The sequence below is a fragment of the Spermophilus citellus genome (assembly GCF_964194105.1).
Source record: "Spermophilus citellus genome assembly, chromosome: 3".
Lineage (NCBI taxonomy): Eukaryota > Metazoa > Chordata > Mammalia > Rodentia > Sciuridae > Spermophilus > Spermophilus citellus.
This window is the reverse complement of record NC_138184.1, coordinates 211969544-211992790: the sequence shown is the minus strand read 5'-3', so window position 1 is coordinate 211992790 and position 23247 is coordinate 211969544. Positions and strand designations below refer to the sequence as shown.

The window sequence follows — 23247 nt, the reverse complement described above, 5'->3', positions numbered from 1 at the left end:
CATACCATACAACTCATTCATATAAAGTACACAATCAATGTCTTTTAATAATCATTTACAAATCTGGAAAACTATCATTACTGTGAATTTCAGACTATTTTCATTACTTCAAAAAAAACCTCCCAACAATACTATGTCCTTTAGCTACTATCATCCTATCCCCTCTATTTCCCACCCACCCCAAATAAAAAAATAATTTTCCTCCCTCCCTTGCTTCCTTGGTTCCTCTGGGGATATAACCCAGGGGTGCTCTCATTCAATTATATTCCCAGCCTTTTTTTATTATTATTAGTTTTTGAGACAGGGTTTTGCTAAATTGCTGAGGCTGGCTTGAACTTGGGATCCTCTTGCCTCGTAGCTGGGATTACAGGTATGTACTATTGTGTCTGATTCTATTTTCTGTTTGGATTTTCTAATTCTAAGTTGATATGAATAGACTCAGATAATGTGTAGTCTTTCTGATTTTCATCTTTTAGTTAGCATAATGTTTTCATAGTTTCCCCATATGTATATAGCATGTTTCAGTTCTTTGATCTTATTAGAGTCAAATAATATTCCATTTTATGGATATGCCAAGCTTTCTTCATTCATTCAACAAGGTATATGGCTTGTTTTCACCTTTAGACCATTATCAATAATGCTGCTATAAACAATTGTGTACAAATTTCTGTGTGAGCATATCCTTGCATTTCTCTTGGGTATATAGCTAGGAATGAATCTTGTGAGGTTTAATACCCTTTCTTATCTCAATCCTCTCTCTTAATTCTCATCACACTGCCTTGCTCATATTACTGAGCCTCCTATGACACACTACAAGCAGGAACCACATATTTGTACCTATAGCTACAGAAATTATACTGATTATCTCTCACATACCTTTAATAGATAGTTGATATATGAATGAAATGACTGACCCCTTAACAATCTGTCACAACCACTTCAAGCAAGAAACTTCTTTTCGAAATGCTTCAGATATTGAAATGGTTTAAAATATATGCTTTATGCTTGTACATGGCTATACTTAGTAAACAAATCTGTGGTAAGAAGCCACCATTCATAGATAGTTCCATAGATACTTCAAAAGGACCACGAATATCCTAAAACTGGGGATGAGGCTTAACGTACAGTCAATGAGAAAGAATCAATACATGTTGGAGAAAGAGGACACGTCACCCCTCAACATAAGAAGGCCAACTTACTGGGCGAACACCTTGGCCTAGCCACAAAGAGAAAATCACTAGGTGCATGTCCCATGATCCCTCCTAACTCCTTAGAAAGACCACTGGATCTCTCACATCTATGTTAGACACACCAACATAACTGAGAAAATTCTTTCAAGACAGTCAGCAGACATCTAGACTAGACCGGGGGAACATAAGAATTTGAAGATCATGTGTGAGTAGCCTCAACACTATACCTCTGCTCTTCTCCAAACTGGTCAGGGGTTTAGATTCTCCCTTTCATCTGGCATTTTAAGGGTACATTTCTACATTCTGATCATGAACTATGGGGCTCAGGAAAAGAAAGTGTGCACCCTGGAGAGAAATCTTCGCTGGAGGAAAGAGACAAGCAGCAGGTCAGCACTTGGCAAGGCAAGTTATCACCCAAGCTGGGGCAGTGACCCTGTGCCCACTGGTGGCAAGAGATGAGCCTAGCCATCCTCCACACTGGGATGACCTAAGAACTCTGTGTTCTATAAAGATTTAACTTTCTGTTCCTTAGCATCAGAAAAGTCTCCTATGATCTCTCATTCTCTCTGTTTTGACTAACCGTTTAAGAGAATTTAGATAGTAATTGATTGTATTATAGTTTCTATTTTAATTTCCTTAATAAATTAATGTAGGTACAGCAGATATTTATAGTTGAGAGAATACAGCAATATCAATATCAAAAGCTAATAAAACTAATAATCTGTCTGCATTTGCTTAGTAATAAGGATGTGAGTAAGTGTACACAGTGAGTAGAAGTCATAATTATGGCCTTGTAGGAGTCTTTATAAGGAAGTGCCTGCAGCTATACTACCGTAGTAGTAGACAGCCAACAGTGGTTGGTGAGGGAACATGACACCCTTAGGACTGCATTATGGACTCCTCCTCCTCAGGCTGCCTCTCACTGGTCCATGGTGTCACTGTTTGTGAGGAGAACGTGAACAGGGTGAGAGCTTCTGCCATCAGTCTGCAGGAAGCATTGGGATCTTCAGGCGGGAGCCCTAGATGAGGAGGCAGGAAAGCTAGGTTCCAGACCTGCCAGGATCATTACTGACAGCTATTCCATTTCTCAGAGCCAGCTTCCTGCCTGTGAAAAGAAGGGGCCAGATGGCGCCATCTCAAAGGCCCTGTCTAATGAAGTCCTTGTAGGTTTTGGGCCATATGACGTAAGTAATCCCGGGCACCAGGAACTTTGCTTACCAGATTCTACACTTTTCTCAGCCTTCCACTGCTTTCTCCTCACCCCCTGGAAGCTGTTAAGTCAGCTTAGCTGACTCAGTTTTTGTTCCTTTGCTCTTCATATTCTCGGTCCTTTTTTGCTACTTTTCTCAGAGAGACTGAAGTGGTTGGGAGAGAGAGATGGTGGGGGGGGGGAGCCAGTTCACTCTTTTTCTTAACTCATGAGAGTGCTGCTAAATTAATCCACATTCACTGATGCCTTCAGCATCACAGGAAGATAGACACAGGTCACTATTATTTCTGGTAATTTCAGCATGTGATGGTAGTCAAAGTGGCAGAGGAGGAGAGATTAATACACATTTTAGAAAGGGTTTTCTTTTCTTTAATACCAATGATCTTGAAAATTTTATTTTTGTATAAGCCCATAAACACTGAGACACCTACTAATCACATGTAGGGTTAAAATTTGTCTTAGAATCAATCAAATTTGAAACTATATAATACAACATACCTAGAGTCAATAAAGTCTTGCTTTTCTTAGAGGTCTAGTTTCAGGAGAGAAGCAGCATTCCAAATTACATTTTGTAACCTTTTAAAGGTCATTTAAATAGCATTTGGTTTTTGAGAAGGTAACCTTTCCTCTTCATATGATGTCCCCCTTTCTTTTAAATCTTACCTCTTTCCAAGTACAGCTCAAAAACTGCTTCTTCAACATGTTCTCTAATTATGTCAACCCACTTTCAATAATGGCCCAGCTGCATCTCTAACTCTACCCATAAAAATGCCTTTCCAGAAAATAATTGTTTTAAAATGTCTATCTTCTTTGACACATCACAAACTCAGGACGTCATCGTCTGCACCACTCATTTATTACTTAAACTGTTTTCCTGAAGCAAATTGCTGTTGGGAGTAGTGGTTACCTCTTGTTTCTGTTTACCTGTCTCTCTTCTTTTGAGAACCAAGTTTTCCTCATCTCTGGAAAGTGTTCTATGAGGTCCTAATTAACCCTTCAGGACAGCTGGGGACAGGTGATTTGGGTTTAGTAGAATGCTCCATTCTTCTTGACCACAGCAGCTGGCTCAGAAATGGACAGACTCCAACAAGAGTCCTGCCATGAGACTTGTTCTATGCTTTTGGAAGAAAGAGTGTCTCTTCTTCCTTAAGATTTCCAGCTGAGTATGATTTAAGTGTGTGCTCTCTTTTGCCACCATGTAGAGACAGGCTACATAATAATAATAAAGTCTAAGTAGATGTAGGTAATATAAGAGATGGAGGAAGAAAAGAAGTTCTGCTGATGTGGTTTGAATCTAAGTCTACAGCCAGCTTTCTCTTGAAAGTCTTAGTCTCATGATTTCAAAAAATTTCTTATTTTGGCTTAAACTAGTTTGGATTAGGTTTCTGTTCCTTGAAACTGTAAGAGTCTTGAAAAATACATCGGCTGTCTACTGTATCACGCACTGAATTAAATGCATCTAACCTAAAGCCTGTCCAAAGAAGACATCCCCTAATAAGCCATGACTCCCATTATTCAGACCTTCATATAGTCCTCTCCTGTGCTAAATCTGACTATCCTTGTGACTTGCTTAAAGGATGTGACACTGGTGATAATTGTGCCAGTCCTGAGTCTAAGTCTTAAAAGGGCGTAGTAGCTTCTACTTTCATGCTTTGGGGAGTCCTCAGTCACCATGTAAGGAGTGTGGCAACCCTGATGTCAAGGCCACATGGAAAGGCTACAGGGAGAAGGGAAAACTCTGAGAGTTCGTAGAGAGGTGAGGGCTCTAGCTACCTCTGCATCCCAGCTGAGCCCAGCCTTCCAGCTCTCTCTACCAGGGCACAGACGTGTGAGGTAAGTTGTGTTGGATGTTCCAGTCCCGGCCGTCAGCAGCTTACAGCCATGCGAGAGACCCCAAGCAGTCTAGAGAAGAGCCTTGCAGCTAATCCCGAGTCATAGTGTTTGTTTGTTTTTTATAAATTGGTTAAAAATTTTTAAAAAGGAAAGAAAGCAAGAAGATATGTCTTTTTGTTCTATCAACAGAAAATCAAGTCCTTTCAAAAAAAATTAGTGACATATGACATATTTGGCTACCTAGCTTCTAAATATATATGGGGGACTCCCCATCACCGGGACTTGGAAGGACAGTTCACCTTCCATCAAAAAACACAGAAGTCCAGGCCTGCTGACTGTGTGGAAGACAGCCTGGACCAGTCAAATGCAGCCACTCCGAGCTCTCATCTGGGAGCTGCGGCCTTGGAAGACAGAGAATGGAGAACCACGAGAGGCAGTGGCATGGCAGTGACAGCTTCCACTGACCCAAGGCTGTGGCAGCAGCAGTGGTCATGGCATAGCCTACATCCAGTCCTGCTGGCAGCAGAGTGAGATGTGGTGATCTGTGTTTAGCAGCAGCGCTGGTGCTATCTTCATGAAAACATCATTGAGGAGTGCTTCTGGAGTGCTTTGGCTGTGTTCCCAGCTGCTGCCTAGCTTACTTCATTCTTGCTCATTTTCCAAATCTCATTCTCCTGGAACTAGGAGTTACCCAGTACCTTTTCAATAATTCCTTCTCTGCAAATTCAAACCCAGACTGCTGCATACATACATATAGACATGGATAGAAAATCTAGCACTTGCTATTATGCATGATTAAACTTTTGACCCACATCCTCTTTATCTTGGTCAATTATATAACATACTTAAATAACTATCAAGAATTGATTTTCTATTGATAGAACAAAAAGACATAACTTCTTTCTTTCTTCTCCTTTTTGAATGCTTTCACCAATTTATACAAAAACACACTAGCTTTTAAAGACAACTTCATTGGTCATCATATTACAACCATCTGCACAGGTTCTAAATACTCTGGGATCACAGTGGCAGACCCCACTCTGTTCCAGTTTTATTCACTGATTTGCACACCCTTTAACTCTGCTGCCATGCCAAGTCTCTGTGATGCCCCCACCCCTTCATGCCTCTTTTGGGTCTGTCAATGATTATGGTCACCCATGGACAGATCTTGGCTGCTGTGCTAAACTCCTTTCTCATAATCTTTTTGTTTTCTTTTGTTTATCCCTGCAGGTTTACTAAGCAACATGGCCTTTCAGTTTCTCTCAGGGATGATAAAAAAACTGTCACACATACCCTCTTCCTTTAAGCCCTTTCATCTAGGAACACCACATCACCACTGTTTAATAGAGTCAATAAAAATATTGAGGCCATGGTATATCTTCTTGGAATATATATTGTCATAAACATTATATTGTCATAAACTGCACAGCAGGATGGCTAAACTGCAGATAGACCTGGCTTCAGAGCAAGTCCTCTCATTTACTTGTGTAGACCTTGGGTTACTTAAACTTTCAGAGACTCCATTTTCTCATTTGTAAAATAAAAATGCAAACACCTATACACACTAGGTTAGTGTGAGGATTAAGACAAAGAATGTTTGTAAATTGCATTAGGATAATTCCTTGTACAAAGTAATACACAATATCATTAACATTAATAATATAATATTATATTAATAAAATATTAAATAATTATTTTAAGTAATTTCTTGTTACCACCTAGTCTTATAGAAAAAAATGAAAGGATTATATGAAAATGATAGAATTATAGAGATAGAAAAGCTCCATAATGCCATATGGAAAGAAAACGAGGGGTCAGAGTTAATCAGACATTTTTGGTGATACTGAGACATCACACTGAATCACCTTTTGAAAATACTGAACACAGTGAAATTTATATAATGCTATAACCATCCTAAATGTAGCAGTGTTCTGCACAACAGACGGGATCTTCCACGCTCAGTGGCAAACATCACGAACCCCAAATACAGAAGTCCTGGTCAGTATGATTTTCCATAGAGAAGGATTATTGGTAAAAATTCCCACTGTTTTTATACCTGGTTCTGAATGTAAGCAATAGTCTAAAGGAAAAAATTAGTACTGGGAAGGGAAAAACAACTATTCCTTTAGGATAGGAACAGCTTGGTCTTGGAGATTAAGCAAACGTTTGAAGTTGGGATTTATAATCGCTCACTGATCAGGAATGGACAAGACAGATTAGACAGAATAGGAAAACAGAGGATTAATATTAATTAGTTGAATTGAAAAGAAATATGAATATGTAAAGTTCATATTTTTAGAGGTGGGCCAGCCTCAGCTCAAGCAGCATTACATTCGTGATAACGTATCAAGCTGGCCCTTGCATATGCCTCGCTATGTATCCAGCTGGTGAGGCTCCCTCTTGAGAGTTGCCAAAAGGAGACTTCCCTGTCTTTGTTCAGGTAAGCAAACACAGAGGTCTGTATGACCCAAGCAGATCTGCACAGGTCCCATCAGAAGGAAGGGACCCCGGGTAAGGAGCAGTAGCTGTTATGGGAAAACCGTACATTTGTTTTTGCTTTTGTTGTTTTAATTTTAAAAAGGGGAAAGGAGCTATTACAGACTATGGCTTGAGGGCCCATAATTTAAACATGCCTTTGGTGAGAAGGAGCCTCACAATGCCCGAGAGCCAATTCTCCCCTCTGTACAACACACAGTAAATATTTAAGGCTCATTAGAGGAACTGGCAAATCACTGATAGCCAATAGCTACGGAACTTAACCAAGGCAATCAGCTCCCTGGCAGACATATGCTTCTCTTGTTCAAATGTTGGTTATGTGTCATCATCATTTCAATACTTACATCCCTGGAGAACTACCAAGCCAGGAAATGAAAAAAGGCAAATTTCTGAAAACTGAAAAATACAAATCCTCCTATGCTCTATAATTAAGGTTAACAAAAGAATCAGACAGAAACACATACATGAAACCCAGAGAAGCCGAAGCTTCAAATGACTGATCTATCCCTGCAAGTAATTACTTCATGTTTTTCACAAACATTTGAAACCTATTATTACTTTCCCAGCAGCACACGTCAACAGAAGACTGTCACCTGAGGGAGAAACGGGGAACCGGGCTGTAATTAATTTCTGGTCAAATATATCATGAAGCCTTTAATGTTGTCAATAAATGGCTCTAGCCACTAAAAATTCCCAATCTCTGCCTCCCTCCTCTGTCCCTAGTACCACCAAAATGTTTAATCAGCGTCTTTGTGAAGCCGATTGCCTGAAGGAGAATGAGATGCAGTGCTAATGCCTGCTGGAAGGTTGGCGCCATTGATCCGCTCCTTCCCGGCCGTGCATATCAAGAGAGAGAAGTCAATCAAGAGCCAGACTCTCCTACCCCCACTTGGTTTTCTTTCTTGTTTGACTCCATCTACAACTGAGAAAAATAGAAGGTGCACAATGCTTTGGAAGAATTTAAACATGTAGATGCTGGGCAATGGAAATCATTATGGCAGCAACTGAAGCCTATATCTTTAAAGGTTAGAACATAAAGATTAAGAGTGCCTCCAGGAAAAAGTAAAATGGCTGATCTGAATACAACCTTTCCATCAACTGGAAAAGCATAGCACAGCAAAGGAGATGAAGAGCTACAGCAGATGTGACATTTATGTTTTTGAGTACCTACATGTTTATTTTTTGAATTACTATTCAGAGCCTTAGAAGACCTTTATAGGTCAGGCACAAGCAATAGCCAGCTTCTATCTCTATCTGTCTGTCTTACTCTCCTGCACGTGCTATAAACATGATCTCGACTATGAAAAGAAATGAGCCCATGTCACTTCCTTCTTCATTCATCCATTCTCACACACACATTAGTTGTGTGGCCAATCAACAAATACTAAAATGCATTCTTAGGTACTGTGTATTTCAGAAATCTTTACAGTATGGATTGTAGCTACTTTCCTTCCTTTTGAAAGCCTTTCCTGTGAGAGTGTCTTTTGAAAGGTAGAGGTGAGGTAGAGCACCAGTCCTCTCAACCCCATCTCTGGCACTACATCATGGGACTCTGGGCAAGTCAAATTTGCAAAAAGCCTTATGGTTGATGTTCTATTCCAACTTATTCTATACATTTAAACTTGTTATATACTTTAGCCAAGAGAGCTAAAGTGACTTGCTCAAGTTCATGTAATGAATGAGGGTGGAGTTTGTTGCTTAGCCATCCACTAGGCAAATGAAATACAGATGCTCCTTGCCTTATAATGTTATGTCCTGATAAACCCATAGTAAACTGAAAATTATTGTAAGTTGAAAGTATTTAATACACCGAACCTATGGAACATTATAGCTTACACTAACATGTTCAGAATGCTTATATTAAGCTACAGTTAGACACAATCATTTCATACAAAGCTTATATAATACTAAAGTGTCAAATATCTCATATACTTTATTGAATACTTACTTGAAAGTGAAAACCAGAATTGCTGAAAACATGAAGCTCTAGGTTCAATCCCTAGCACCAAAATGCCAAACCACACCAACCAACCAAAGGTAGAATTGTTGGTTGGGTATACTTCCTCACCATCATAAAGTTGAAATATGTAAGTCAAACCATTATAAGCCAAGGACTTTTATAGTGTTTTGTTTGTTTACAGTGCTGGGGATCAAATCCAGGGCCTTGTGCCTGCTGGGTAAGTGCTCTACCACTGAGCTGGCTATCCAGCTGGGGATTTGTAGTTTATACCAGAATTCCAAGAATACAACTCGACTCTGCCAAAATTTCTACATATGTAAACTAAAAATAATAATGATGACTGATTTGCCCAGTAGTTTTAATGATGACTCAATCAATACAGAAAAGTTCTTTCGGGTTATTCTTTCGCTGGCTGTAGCAGGAGAGAAAGCAAGAGTGAGGTGTCTGAAGGAGAACAAGAGGCTGGAAGCACAATGGCCTGGATACTGTGTAATCCCAAAGTCTGACAGTCAGGCCTGTGTTTCTCCAAGAGTGTCCACTACCGACCAGCCATCAGGATCTCCTGGGCATCTGTCAAATTGCAGTGACCAGACCACACTTTCAACCTTGTAAATTAGAACTTTTAGGGATGGAGTCAGAGTTTACTTAAATCAAGTTCCCCAGGAAATTATTATACCCTGGTTCCTTTGGGAACCACTTGGGTAAGCTGCTTATTGTCTTAAAAGCACAGGTATGTGCAGCTGGGCATGGTGGCGCATGCCTGTAATCCCAGTGGCTCAGGAGACTGAGACAACAGAATCCTGAATTCAAAGCCAACCTCAGCAAAAGCGAGGCACTAAGCAACTCAGTGAGACCCTGTCTCTAAATAAAATACAAAATAGGGCTGGAGATTTGACTTAGTGGTCATATGTCCCTGAGTTTAATCCATAGTACCAAAAAAAAAAAAAAAAAAAAAAAAAAAAAAAAAAAAAAAAAAAAAAAAAAAAGCACAGGTATGTGAATTTGGAATTGATGCTGAAATCTGCCAGTGATGGGGATGAGCAAGTGCTACCTCTAGTCGTGGCTCTAGTGGGTGGGAGGTAAATGCTACTACTCTACAACTGTTGTGTGCAAGGTCAGCAAAGATCAACAAGCAGCACAGAGCACCTGATGGTTGTGCAAAACTAACCCCACAACACAGGCCAGGTAGCAGGAATCTATATACTGCTAGGTTAGTTAAAACTCTGCCAGCCATCAGAGTGCAATGGAAATCAAGGAGGTAGACACATAACAACAAGAAAAACAAAGGGAAAAAATATTTAAGATCTAAGAGTCTAATTGAATAGTGAGATTATATCTGAGTTAAACAAAGCAAAATAAAGACCAAATATTTACCAAAATAATAGTCTTACTTCACATGGGTAAGAGCATGTATGACTTTGGGCTTCAAGTGACCTAACTTTGAATCCTGCCTCTGCTATGATATAAATTGGGAATTTATTCAACTTCTCTCAACTATTGCTTTTTCAACTATACAATAAGAAAATTATAGCTGCAGATGACAGACTTTCAAGGAGGACTCAAGTGAACCAATGTAGATTGTTACTGAGCTCAATTATATAATAGTAATCACTTTTATATTATAATGATAATATATCATCATCAATGAAAATAACCAGTTTAGGCCTCTAGGATAATGTACATTAAGGTCACCTGTCTTCTAGGAATTGTCCTTATTTTAAAGAAAGCAGTTTAGAGTCCAAGTTTATAAGACTAGGTACAAAAATGATTTCTTGGTAACCTATTTAACCTATTTGTATTGAGTTAAGGATGTTATCTGAAACACATGGAAATTTCTATATATCAACATACTTTGAAGGCCAAATTACACTCATAGTACTTTAGATTGTTATGAAAAAGAAAGCCTAGAAAACACCCAGAAACCAAAATGCAATCATAACTAGTCATAAGGGTTTATATTAAGTGGGGAGGGAGGACATGCTAATAAAACTGAGAGCAATAAAAAGATGGGAACAAATGAAGAATGATTTAGCATATGATGAATGAGGTATTAATTTCAGAATATAGAAAAGTAGGAAAAAGGTGTAATAAAGAGAGAAACTCATGTGGGTAGACACACTGGGGAAGGGCTGGGGGAGTGGAAGGGACTGGGGCTGAGAGTGGCCCACCGTGTTCCAGTGGCCTTGTTCTCTGTAGAGGGCAAAGGCTGTTACATGAAGCAGGAAGGAGACCTAGAGAAGGACCCTTCTGTATTCTCTGGACAAGACAAGGCAGGAGCCAGGTAGAAAGCCTGCTCTGCAAGGGTTGGCAGCTCTGCTTTACAACTGTCACAGCTGGGCCTATTTCCTACTTTTAAGCAGCCAAATTTCAACACTACATCTTTATTTAGGAAACTAGAAAGGGCAGATTCTAGCCTCAAGTTTTTCAGTACGAATTTTAATAGAGTCAGTAAATGATCAGTCTTGGGCCTTAGTCACAGTACAAGTTTAATGTCTTTTCAGTACAATGCAATCCTTTCTTGGCAGAAAAAATGGCCTCACTGGGTAAGTTAATTTAATTTCCTAACTATGATGACTACAGAGGTATTGCAGGATATATAAATAGCACAACTTGAGGAGATTTTGGACAAGTCACTTCTGATTTCTGTTTCTCAGAATCTTTATTGGATAATAATAGCACCTGCCATCTATGCTAATCTCTAAATCATTCTAATTCCAGCAAATGTGCTACAAAGGAAAGACCGCCATGTCTGCCAGTGATCTTGAGAAACCCTAAATTATACATTGGTACTATATATGTACAAGGTATGGTGACATTAATTGAGTATAATCAAAAAAATCTTTCTTAATGAGATATGTTTATAAGAAATCAAACACCAATTACAGACATGCATTTTCCTGAGACACTTGTAAATATTCATTATTCTAGGACTAGATACATAGACTAGCAAGGCACACTCACCTGCATTTGAAAAGCCCTAATTAAATAATTAATTAGAATCCAATTAATTGTTACAATGTATAGGATCTACTTTGAGTATACTAAAAATAGAAAAGGGATATGGAAGGATATCAGGTTGAAATGCCATAGCAAAGTCAAATTAGGGTTTAATCAGATGTAATATTATTGAAATTGGTTTACAAAAGGTCTTTAAGAAAATTCTATCAGATTTAGTCATACACATTTTAGTTTTATTACTAAATTTTATTAACTGGTATATTTCTATCTACCAGGCAGCAGAAGCTATGTGTCTCATCATATTTGCCAGTTTACTCTGGGCCCTATGAAAATTAGGGCTAGCTTTTTATCACCATTTATCAGATTTTCTAGGGGACTTTTATTTTTTTTTTGCATCAGGTGAATCTGTCCTATGAAACTAATCACAAATCCACATGGTTAATTAACTTGAGTCAGGAATCTGGAGTATTACAAGTCAAGCTTGGAAAAGGGACAGGTTATCCTAGAATTGAAAGGCAGGTAAGACCAACGGCAGAAATAAAGGCAGGAAAACAATAAACCGAGAAAAGGATATAGAAAATATTTTTGATTCTTTTCTCTGGAACAAAACCACTCGTCTGCAAGGCAGTCAAAGAAAATTACATCTGATGGGTGGGGGCATTTCATATTTTCTGCTAAGTCACCTTTGAAGTCTACTTCAGGGGCAGTACCCATCTTTGATTCAGAAGAGATGGGGATTCAGACCACAGATACTCATCTGTCTGGATGTTGGTGGGTGTTCCAGTAGGTGGCAGCATGTCATTGCTAATCCCACTCTCAAGCTATGCCCTGGTCACTCCAAATAGGAAAACACATAACCTTTCCTGCAAATAACAAAAGTAATGCTCCTGTGCAATAGGTTTGTAGGAAAGAAGTGAACATGAACAACTCCCCTGGGAGGAATTGGACACTCTCAGCCAGGCCAGAGATCATTCCTAGCTTTTGAGGAGGCACAAGGTCAAGGATAAAGGCTGGCTTCACCACTCACTCTATCACCTAGAAGAAGGCATTTGGACAGCTGACCTCCAAAAGGAGTTAGAGAAGTTAAAATGAGAAAATGCTTTCATTTATTGGGAAGAAATTTGCTACAATAGTTTATGGGGTAAGTAGCACTTGGGCCCAGGCAGCAATGGGCCATATGCTCTGGTCTTCAGACACTTCCCCTTCTGGGCCTTGTTCTAATAATGCCTTTCCTCCTCAGGATTCTTCTTCCTTCTCATGCCCTTCAAGGTTGGGTCTATTCTAGAGGATTCTTCTATGTCACTGTGTTCATCTTCCTTAATGGGTTTAAATTAGACTATGCTGATGATTGACAAGATCTTCTGTTGTATCCTGGCCTCTCCCTCAAGCTTCCAGCTTGTGTTTCCAGTTGCCTATTACACATCTCAGAAGTTCCCCAGGCATCTTGCACGCACACAGCCATGATGATCAAACCTACTGCTCCTTTCTCCTGCGGCCTGTCTTCCTTGACATACTGTGGCCCAGGTCAGACACTGGAGAGTAAACCCATCCTGACTTCTCTTCCTCTACCCTCGCTGTTCAATCACTCGTCAACTCCTACCAGATTTTACCTTCTTCACAATTCTGAAATCTGTGTCCTACTTCTCTGCCAACATTGGCTTGATTCAGGTCCTATAAATCATTCTCTTAAGAACTACTTTCCAGTTGGGCCTCAGATCCATGCCCTCAATAGCTGCTGAAAATGACTCAGTTGGAATACAAACATGACTGTTTCACTCCCCTGCTTAAAATCCTTTGGTCACCTACAAAATCAAGTCTGAATAACTGTATTACTTCACCAGTGTTCACTGAATTCTACTACATGCTGGATGCTGGTCCAGGGCCCAGGACTCTCACACTGAACCAAAAGAAAAGAGCCTATGCCTGCAGGGTTCCCATTCTACGGTGGGTTTAGACAAATAAAGGAACAGATACATAAGTAAATATAAAATATATTAGATACGTGATAAGAATAAATAAATCAAAGTAAGGAGAATAGGGAGTGCTGGTGGGGGAGGGAGGTGTGTCTTAAAATTGCAGGAGATGTAGCATTTGTAGCTGCCCTAAGCTAGCCCTGACTTTACCTCAGGCTCATGCTTACCAATTTCTTCCTTGAACATCTGTCCCAGTCCCTCTGAGTGGTTTTGGTTTGAAATGGCTCTTCTCCCACCCTTGATAATTCCATTTAGAATTAGTATTCAACATCACCTCCTTCTCCAAAAAATTCCTTCTTGGTTGCCTAACTCTCAGGATGGCTTAGGGAAACTAAAAAATGAGCTAGATATTTTCATTTTCTTTACAAATTCTCCACACCCCCCGCCCATTAATATCACTATAAAGCTTTGGCTACTCATTTGCTGACACATAATTTAGTTTTTTTTTTAAAGTTGTAGTTGGACACAATACCTTTGTTTTATTTATTTATTTTTATGTGGTGCTGAGGATTGAACCCAGCGCCTCCCAAGTGCTAGGTGAGTGCTCTACCACTAAGCCACAACCCCAGCCCCATAATTTAGGATTTTTAAGCTCAGCATTTTTTAGAACAAGTTATTACAATACAATTCACTCGCCATTATAATCCATACGTTTAAAGTATACAATTCAAGGTTGCAGTGTATTTATGGGTCATGTAACCATCAACAATCTTTTTTAGAACATGTTCATCATCTCCAAAATAAATCCTGGATCCATTTCCCCATTTCTGTTCAAGCCCCCACTCTAAGAAAGCACCAACCTATTGTCTATCTCTATAAATTCACCAATTTTGAGTATTTCATATAAATAGAAGCATGCAACATATAGCCTTTCCTGATTAGCTTCTTAAATATAATGTTTCAAGGTTTGTCCACGTTGTGTTGTGTGACTTCATCTCTTTTTATGGTCAAATAATATTCATTGTTTGGTGTACACATTTTATTTCTCCATCGGTGATGGATACCTAGAATGTTTCTATTTTTTGGCTATCATCAATAATGCTGCTCTGAGTATTTGCATGCAAATTTCTTATATATGTATGTTTTCATTTTCCTTGGGTCTAGAAGTGAGACTGCTGAATCATATAACTCTATGTTCAATGTTTTGAGAAACTGATAAACTGTTTTCCAAAGCAGCTATACCATTTACATTCCCACTAGCAACAAATGAAGATTCCAGTTGTTTGTTTTGATCATTGCAATCCTGGAGGCTGTAGAATGACATCTATTGTGGTTTTGATTTTTATTTCCCTAATGACAAATGATATCGAGTGTCTTTTTAGGCTCAGTGTGAGTTACCAATCTGTATATCTTCCTTGGATAATGTCTATTCAAATCTCTTGCCTAATTTCTATTCATAGACTTTAATTTTTAGAATAGTTCAAGATTCACAAAAAATTGAAAAGAAAGTATGAAGTTTCTACATAATTCACACTCACTTTCCTTGTTATTAACATGCTACATTAGTATGGTACATTGGTCACAACTAATGGACCAATATTAACACATTATTAATACCTAAAGTCCATGGTTTATTTGGCATCATTAGTTTTTACCTAATGCTCTTTTTCTGTTCCAGGACTTGAGCCTGGAGACCACATTACACTTGGTTGTCATGTCTCCTTGGCTTCTCTTGGCTGTGACAGTTTCCTAAACTTGTTGATGATTTTGACAGTTTGGAATATCCCTGATCAGGTATTTTATAGGATGTCTCTTTTGGAATCTTTCTGAAGTCTCTCTCATGATTAAACTGGGTTTTGGGAAAGATGGTCATAGAGGTAAAGTTCCATTTTTATCACGTATCAAGGGAACATACTCTCAAAAATGGTTCCTGCATGCTGATGCTGACCTTGAAAAAAGAGCTGCCGCCAATATGGTCTTATATATTTCACACTACAAACACTCTAATCCCATTTTTGTTTGCTCTAATCACATCAGACCCTACTACTTAATTGAGGAGTGAGAGTCCTGCTTCTAAACATACCATTTGAAGCTTATTCCTGTTTTACATAAGTTGTGAAGGGAAGATGAAGGGATGCATTTCAAATGCTTGTCAGAGCTCATCAAACCCAACACCAGACAGTTCTCTCTTTCTCTTTTTTGTTTTTAAATATTTTTTTTAAACCAGTTAGTTCGTTCTCTCTCTCTCTCTCTCTCTCTCTCTCTCTCTCGTTTTTAAATGTTTTTTTTTTTTTAGTTGTTGATGGACCTGTATTTATATGTGATGCTGAGAACTGAACCTCAGCCCCAGCCCACCAATTCTCTGTCTTGAGCTAATTTAATCTAGTAGCAGCATTTGACACAGGAGAAGACCCTGGCCTCAACTCCTGCCCTCAGTGTTTCAAATTCTCCACTGGGCTTCCGGATGTGACCCTCCCCCCTAATCTTTCCACTTACTGGCTGTGTCCCCTCCAATCCCTAGGATGGTCCTTCCCCAGCGCTCCAGCATCTCAGCAGCAGAGTACGGAGACCCATCTCCTAGCTTCTCTTCTTCCTCTCCTTGTGCTCTCACCTTTCCTCCTTTCTCATGGCTCGAAGTTTGCTTCCCAAACTCATATCTCCAGCCAGACTTCTCTTCTGAACTCTATAGTTTTAGATCCAGTTCTCTCCCTTTTTAAAAAAATCTTTTTTGATGTCTAAAAAGCTTATCAGACTTAATGTAAATGGAAACTCTTCCATATCTCCTCCCTATCTGTCCCCCTGCCCTCCATACACTCAGCTGGCCTCACCCATGATCTGGCTCATTTCCATTTCAGTACATCAAAATCTCAAGCTTTGGGCTGGGGCTGGGGCTCAGTGGTAGAGCACTTGCCTAGCACGTGTGAGGCACTGGGTTTGATCCTCAGCACCATTTAAAACAAATAAATAAAATAAAGTTATTGTGTCCATCTACAACTAAAAATATTAAAAAAGAAAAACAGAAACAAAAAATAAACCCTAAGCTTTGAACTGCTCAGATCAAAAACCTTGGAGCCATTGGTTCACTTTGAATCTGTTAGCAAACCCTATCAGTTCTACTTTTAAAACATACCTATGCTGACCTGCTTCTAAAAACACCTCTTCTCCTCTCCACTGCTGTCATCTTGGTTTGATCACCACTATCTTTCACCTGGAAGATCACTGCCATAGTCTTCCAATGGATCCTTCTGTTTCTGTCCTTGCCTACAACCCTTCTTCTCCCAGGGGTCTGTTTATTCAGTGTGGCAGCCAAAGTGATTCAGATTAGGGTTTTCTTCTGCCTCAAATCCTCAAAATAGCTTACTATAGAGTAAAAGTCAATGTCAGTACAATGGTCTTCAAGATTTAACCCCTTGGATTAAGCATCTGACCTCATCTATCAGTCTTCTTTGCTTACTCATCTACATTAGCCTGTCTACTGCTTCAAAAGTCAAGGATTCTCCTCCCCCTGGGTCTTCACCCTTAGAGACTGTTTCCTGGTATGCTCCTCCCTAGATATCCTCACAGCTCACTCCTACTCTTCCTGTTGTTTTTTCCTCCAATGTTACCATCTCATTAAGGATGTCCACAAACACTCCAAATTTCAGGTTATCTTGATTAGACCCGGCACTCTCCAATCTCCTTCCCATGCCTAGCTTTTCATTATTGCTTATATCATCATCTGACATATTTTATATTTTACTTATTAATCAGATTGCATACCCCAAATGATATTTGCTGAAGGAATGGAATAAAAGGATGAGGAAACTTTCTTGTGTGTTAGAACTTGTCTCCTGGGGCTGGGGATATAGCTCAGTTGGTAGAGTGCTTGCCCTGCATGCACAAGGCCCCGGATTCTAATCCCCAACACCATACACACACACACACACACACACACACACACACACACACACACAGAACTTGTCTCCTTACCACTCTCTGAAACTTAACCTTTCATTCCTTTATCTTCGTCAGATTTAAAAATGAGAGACAGCCGTCTAAAGAAGTACTAAATGAGGGGGGCAATTCAAGGAGCAATGAAACCTTAAAGAAGCAAGTCAGGAGGCAGAGCGACAGGATAGAGGAAGAATGCCTGGCAAATTAAAAGGGTCACAGATACAAAAGGGAGGATGGGGGAGAGAAGGAAGATGAGAAGAGAATTCTGGGGATGTTCCTTTTGAATAGGAAGTTGGTTCACTTCAATTACAAAGACTGCCAGATACACCTTGGGGCCTTTAATACCCATCCAGACCTCTGTTGTTTCATACTCATCATTGCAAATCTTTGGGGCTTTTAGTGTTTCTTACATTTTGAAACACACATGGAAGCTCAAGATGATCTGTCTGGCACCGTGGTGCATGGTTGTAATCCTAGCAGCTCCGGAGGCTGAGGCAGGAGGATAGCAAGTTGAAAGTCAGTTTCAGCAGCTTAGTGAGGCCCTAAGCAACCTAGTGAGACCCTGTCTCTAAATAAAATACAAAAACAGAATAGGGATGTTGCTCAGTGGTTAAGTGTCCCTAGGTTCAATACCTGATACAAAAAAAAAAAAAAAAAAAAATCTGTGATGGAAGGAACTGAAAAGGAGGCACACTTATGTATAAAGCCCTTCCACTTTCTAGTTAATTTACAGCGATCTTCCTGGATAAAGGATATTTTTGAGTATGATCTGTACAATAACTGTGTGGTTGTACAGGTCAAAAATATAGCAGTGCTTAAGCAATCATTGCCATAAAGGATCAAAGTTCAGAAATTCTGGTAACAGTATAGACTGTCTTCATCCTTTGCGCAACAAAGATTGTTGTGTATGAAAGACAGACAACGATGCCACAATCATAAGAGTCAACACAGAGGGAATCAATCACTCCAGCTCCCTCATTTCTTTTCTCTCCCTCCCCGTCCCCCTCCTCTTCCTCCTTCTTGTTTTTCAGGGCTGAGGATTGAGCCCAGGGCCTTGAGCATGCTACACAAGTGCTCTACCACTGAGCTGCTCCCCCAGCTCCAGTCCCAGATCCCTCATTTCTTGAGTACAGAAAGGTGTTATATCTCCCACTGGCCAGAAAGGCTATGGAAGTAAAAAACTACAAGCACTGTGCAACTTCTTGTTAAATAAGTTTTCTGACACATGGAAACCAGTGATTAATTACTGTGTTAGAAGATAACATTTCTATAGAGATTTGCTGGAAATACAGATGCCGTCCATGCTTGATTAGACATTGCTTAAGGAATGCTGAGGCACACTGCTGCAGTCTATTATTTCTGGCTATTTTGGTACTGCTGTTAAATTTATTTTACATAGCTTCAAATTTGGTAGAATTGATGGAGCCCATTTCACAAAACCTGTCCCTACCAAAAGCAAGATGGGAAAAAAAGTAAGGCTATAAAGTGTGTCTCTATGAGAGTAAGAGAAAATGAGAGAAAGAGATGATGAATTATTACATTATTAGTTTTTGTAATGCTTTCTGCTCTAAAAGAAAGAAGTGTAAGGGGGGTGCATTGTTTTTTATCAGCTTATAAGGAAACTGACCATATCAGCTGGTTAAAATAAAACCTTCAGAGTATTAAAGATAAATTAAGCTGTCATTATCCAAGCTCTGCATCAACAGCAAAACATACCTCCATGTGATATTTAGTCATTTAGTCAAGACACACAGTGATCACCTACTCTGGTCCAGGCACTGAAGAAACAGTATTGGCCTCCTGGACATAATCTGTGCTGTGTTCATGCTAGCCTACTTCTTTCACAATCCATTTAAGAATAAGGAGTAAGAGTAGAAGAAACTCTCCCAGGTGGTCACTTCAGCTTTTACCTACTTCCTTGGACATAATTCACAAATCCAACTGTGAAAGACATGAGTTGGGTGCCCTCTGATTATGTCCTGAACAGACGCTTGGTTGGAACACAGCCACTCATGCCAACCTTAATACTGCCCAGTCAGCACTGCATGATTCAGACACCAGTGTTTTCAGCACGCGTTTGGGCCCCATACTGTCTGCCAAGAGCTGTGTTAATTTACTTATTTCAGCTAAATAAAAAAAATTCATTTAAAAAAGGATGATTGAATTTAGGAATTATATTCCTCAGAGAATTAGTAATGGTTCTCTGTATCCCTCAGGCCTCCATGTTCTTAACTTCCCCTTGTCAATGTTATTATGAATAGACTAATTCAATAATGAGATCATTTCCCATAAGAGCAGCCAAATAAATGCAGCATTCAGTCACACCTGGTTTCCCTAATCTGAGCAAGGAAGGCTTTCCACCAAATTTACCTAGAACAGGGAGTTTAACACACACACACACACACACACACACACACACACAAACACACACACACTTACATACTCTCTTTCCTGCAAATAAGAGGAAAAAGACAGGGAAGGAGGAGGAGAGAGAAGCATAGGAATGGATGGCAATGCAGTAAATGAAATAAAAGGAGTAATAAGGGCAGAAAGGTTAAAAATGAATATGTGTGGTTCATTTTCAAAACAAAGATACTAGAAAATATGTCTTCATAATTGTCAAAGTAACATAATGTTTTATGATCCCCTTAAATAACTCAATAATTGTTTTAATTTATCCTGAAATTTTCAAGGAATCAAAAATCAAATGAAAAGAAACAGAAGTAATAGTCAGGAACATTCTGGACTATTAAAAATAAGTAACTTCTAACCATAATGGCTTTTGGAAAATGAAGGAGTTTATGGAATGATCCACCTAGGTATAAATAGCAACAGAGCGTGGGGGGTACCTTAATTATCATCCATCCGCTTCAATACTGCATCAACTTTCATTAAAGTACCAAAGTTTTGATTGTTTAAGATACAGTGTTAAGACCAAATGAAAAGAAAATTAACTCTCAAATTTAAAAGTGTATCTTATAAGAAAAGTATCAAAAAAAATTGAGATCAGCAAACCTGAAGAGAAAGGCCAGTGGTGAATAACTATTATTCTCTGGTAGAAACAAGAGGAGATGAGTTTCAGTTGCACCAAGACAGAAGAGATAAAGAAATAGGTTCTTATAAAGATACATTTGATAGTTGTAATTTACTATGAGATAAAGGAGATAAAAAATTCAAATATCCAAATAATCGCACACTGATTAAAAAATAAATCATGATTTTTTATACTATGAAATATTTGTTTAGGTATTATGTTTTCAAGAAGTATTAATGAATGTTGAAAAGATTATAGTATCAAAGAACATTATTGATATGGAAAAGTGCAAATAAATTAACATAAAATTATATTAACATAGCTCTGATTTTGCGAAAAGAGAAATAACATGCAGTTATGTGTGTGAAAAGTTGGATATGCATACAGCATGTGCAACAAAAGCCAAGAAGGGGGTGCACCAAGGATTGTGGTCCCTGGATCAGAAATTTGTGACAAATGTTGATATTCTTCTTTGCATATTAGATTATTTATTTTATGCAATGAGCATATGTAACTTTTATTTAAAAAAATAAGTTGCTAAAGATTTATAGTAAGAACTTAGGTTAGACAGGAAAAATGACCTGCCCAAGGAATGTTAAACATTAAACAAAATTTTGTGGAATTGTTTTCTTGATCAGCTAAGAATATCTATCTTCCCCTCCCCGTTTTTAACAAAAGCATTTTACATATCGAGAATCCATTTAAAAGGTTACTTTCCAGGTAGTGAGCCTTGGCTTTGGTACAAGAAGTTGATCCCAATCTTCCCTCCTACCTTGCAAAATCCAGGTCTGCCTCCCGGGACATGGTGATATTGGTCAGATTCTGCTGAAGAACAAAAATGTTCCTGCACATTTTCTTGATGCCAGACTCACTGATACGCCTGAAGTACTGGGCTCCATTAATGAGGATGCAGGAAATGAGGTGTCCCAGGCCTGGGGGTCAGCAGGGCAGTGGGGAGAAAAGAGAAGACAGATTAGGGCATCTCTTCTAAATCTCCATAAACTGAAATGAACAAAGAAACACTTTTGATGGCTGTACTGGCTCATCTTACAATCATGTCAGAAGATTTCTACATTGTCCTAGTATGTTGTCAAGAAAACCTGGTATATCTATAGTTCCTGCACTGCCACATTCACTTACAGCCACCATGCCAAGGCTTAAGGAATATGTCAGATTGTAATAAACTATTAATGAGTATTTATGTACAGACAGTTGGGAAGCCGTAAATTCAAGTGATCTGTTTTGGTCTCTCCTTTTTTCCCCATAAAACAGGAAGGGGAACAATTTGGCTTAAAATTGATTGGGAACCTACATAAGTAAAAATATTTCAATAAAAAATTGGGCATTGATAATATTGTGAATAAAGCTCAATATCAACAAGTAAGAAAATCAATCAATTAAAAAATGTGTTAGGGTTAAGGATGAAGCTCAGTGGTACAGCAATTGCCTAGCATGTACGACATTCTGGGTTTAATCCCCAGTACCTCAAAAAGGGGTTGGGGAGGTTTACTGGCAATAATGCTTATTAATACACCTCAGCATTGGCAATGGGGTACATCTCTAAAGTAGTACTAGGAGTGATGTGATCAGAAACAAAGTACAAAGGAAAAGCAGATCATGAGCTAGCTGTTGAGTTCCCACAAGATGTCTGTGAACATTTCTGGGGGCCCGTAAGTGGGGGTTTGTTCTTAATCTTAAGTACTGTCTTATAGTCTATGAAATTTGGTCGAGGGCAGCCTAGGACATCAACAAACGAATAGGTCTCCTACAGGGAGATATAAGGCCAAATCTTCGTGTTCCCATGTGCTTCAGTTGAGGAATACCAGTTCAGAACAATGTGGGGCACATACAGATTACTGTATCTAAAAGTTAGATTTAATTATGCACACTTAGAACTAAGTAAATGTTTCTTCCTTCACTTTTTCTTGTTTTTGCAAAGGTGGCCCCAAAAGCTCATGTGTTAAAGGCTCGGTTCCCAGCCTGGCACTATTGGGAGGTGTTGGAGTCTTTAGCAGGTGGGGCCTAGTGGGAGGTCCTTGAGTCAGTGGGGAGGAAATTGACCTCTCCTTCTTTCTCTTTTGTTTCCTGGCCATGAGTTGAACCATTTGTTCTGCCGCTTACTCCCTGTCATTACCACCTAGGACCCCTACCAGAGGCCTAAGAGAAATGGGTCGACTCAGTCATGGGTGGGAACCTGTAAAGCTATGAACCAAAATAAACCTTTGATCTTCATAAGTTAAGTATCTTAGAGGTATTTTATAACAGTGACAGGGTTCTATGAGTGGAATTCAGCCTGAAAAAGTTTTTGGCTGTCACCATGTTTTTAAAAATTTTGAAGGTCAGTGTCTTTAGATGGTACTGCCTCTCATCCTTCTTCTGCCTGCTCCTTCAAATGCATGTATGCATGCTGTTTTCCTCATTATTGCTGCATTATAATCATGGGCTTCTGTTCTTTTCCTGCGATGATGCATCTGTGAGAGAAAACTTCTTCTTCCAATGATAATTTTAGCCAATGAAAGATTTTTTTAGGGTGCTTTCCTCATTGAGTTTTTCTTTTCTTTCCTCCTTGTTTTTTTTTTTTTTTTTTTTTTTAAATGGGCTGCTCTCTAGTTAATTCATGGTCCAACCAAATCTCATGAGTGGTCTGTCAAGGTGGACAGCAGGCAGCCATCTGCATTACCTTGGATTAAATCTCCCTGTCAATCAGGAGCAGATGGCAG

At 39.1% G+C, this 23247-nt stretch overlaps 1 protein-coding gene across 1 annotated transcript in view; it reads right to left on the bottom strand.

The window, feature by feature from the left end:
- EXOC4 (exocyst complex component 4) overlaps positions 1–23247 on the bottom strand; it is an 816673-nt gene that overhangs the window by 32887 nt on the left and 760539 nt on the right. The window contains exon 17 of the mRNA XM_081287653.1: positions 21300–21459. Within this exon, the coding sequence (XP_081143779.1) occupies positions 21300–21459 (160 nt within the window). The remainder of the gene's footprint in view (positions 1–21299; positions 21460–23247) is intronic.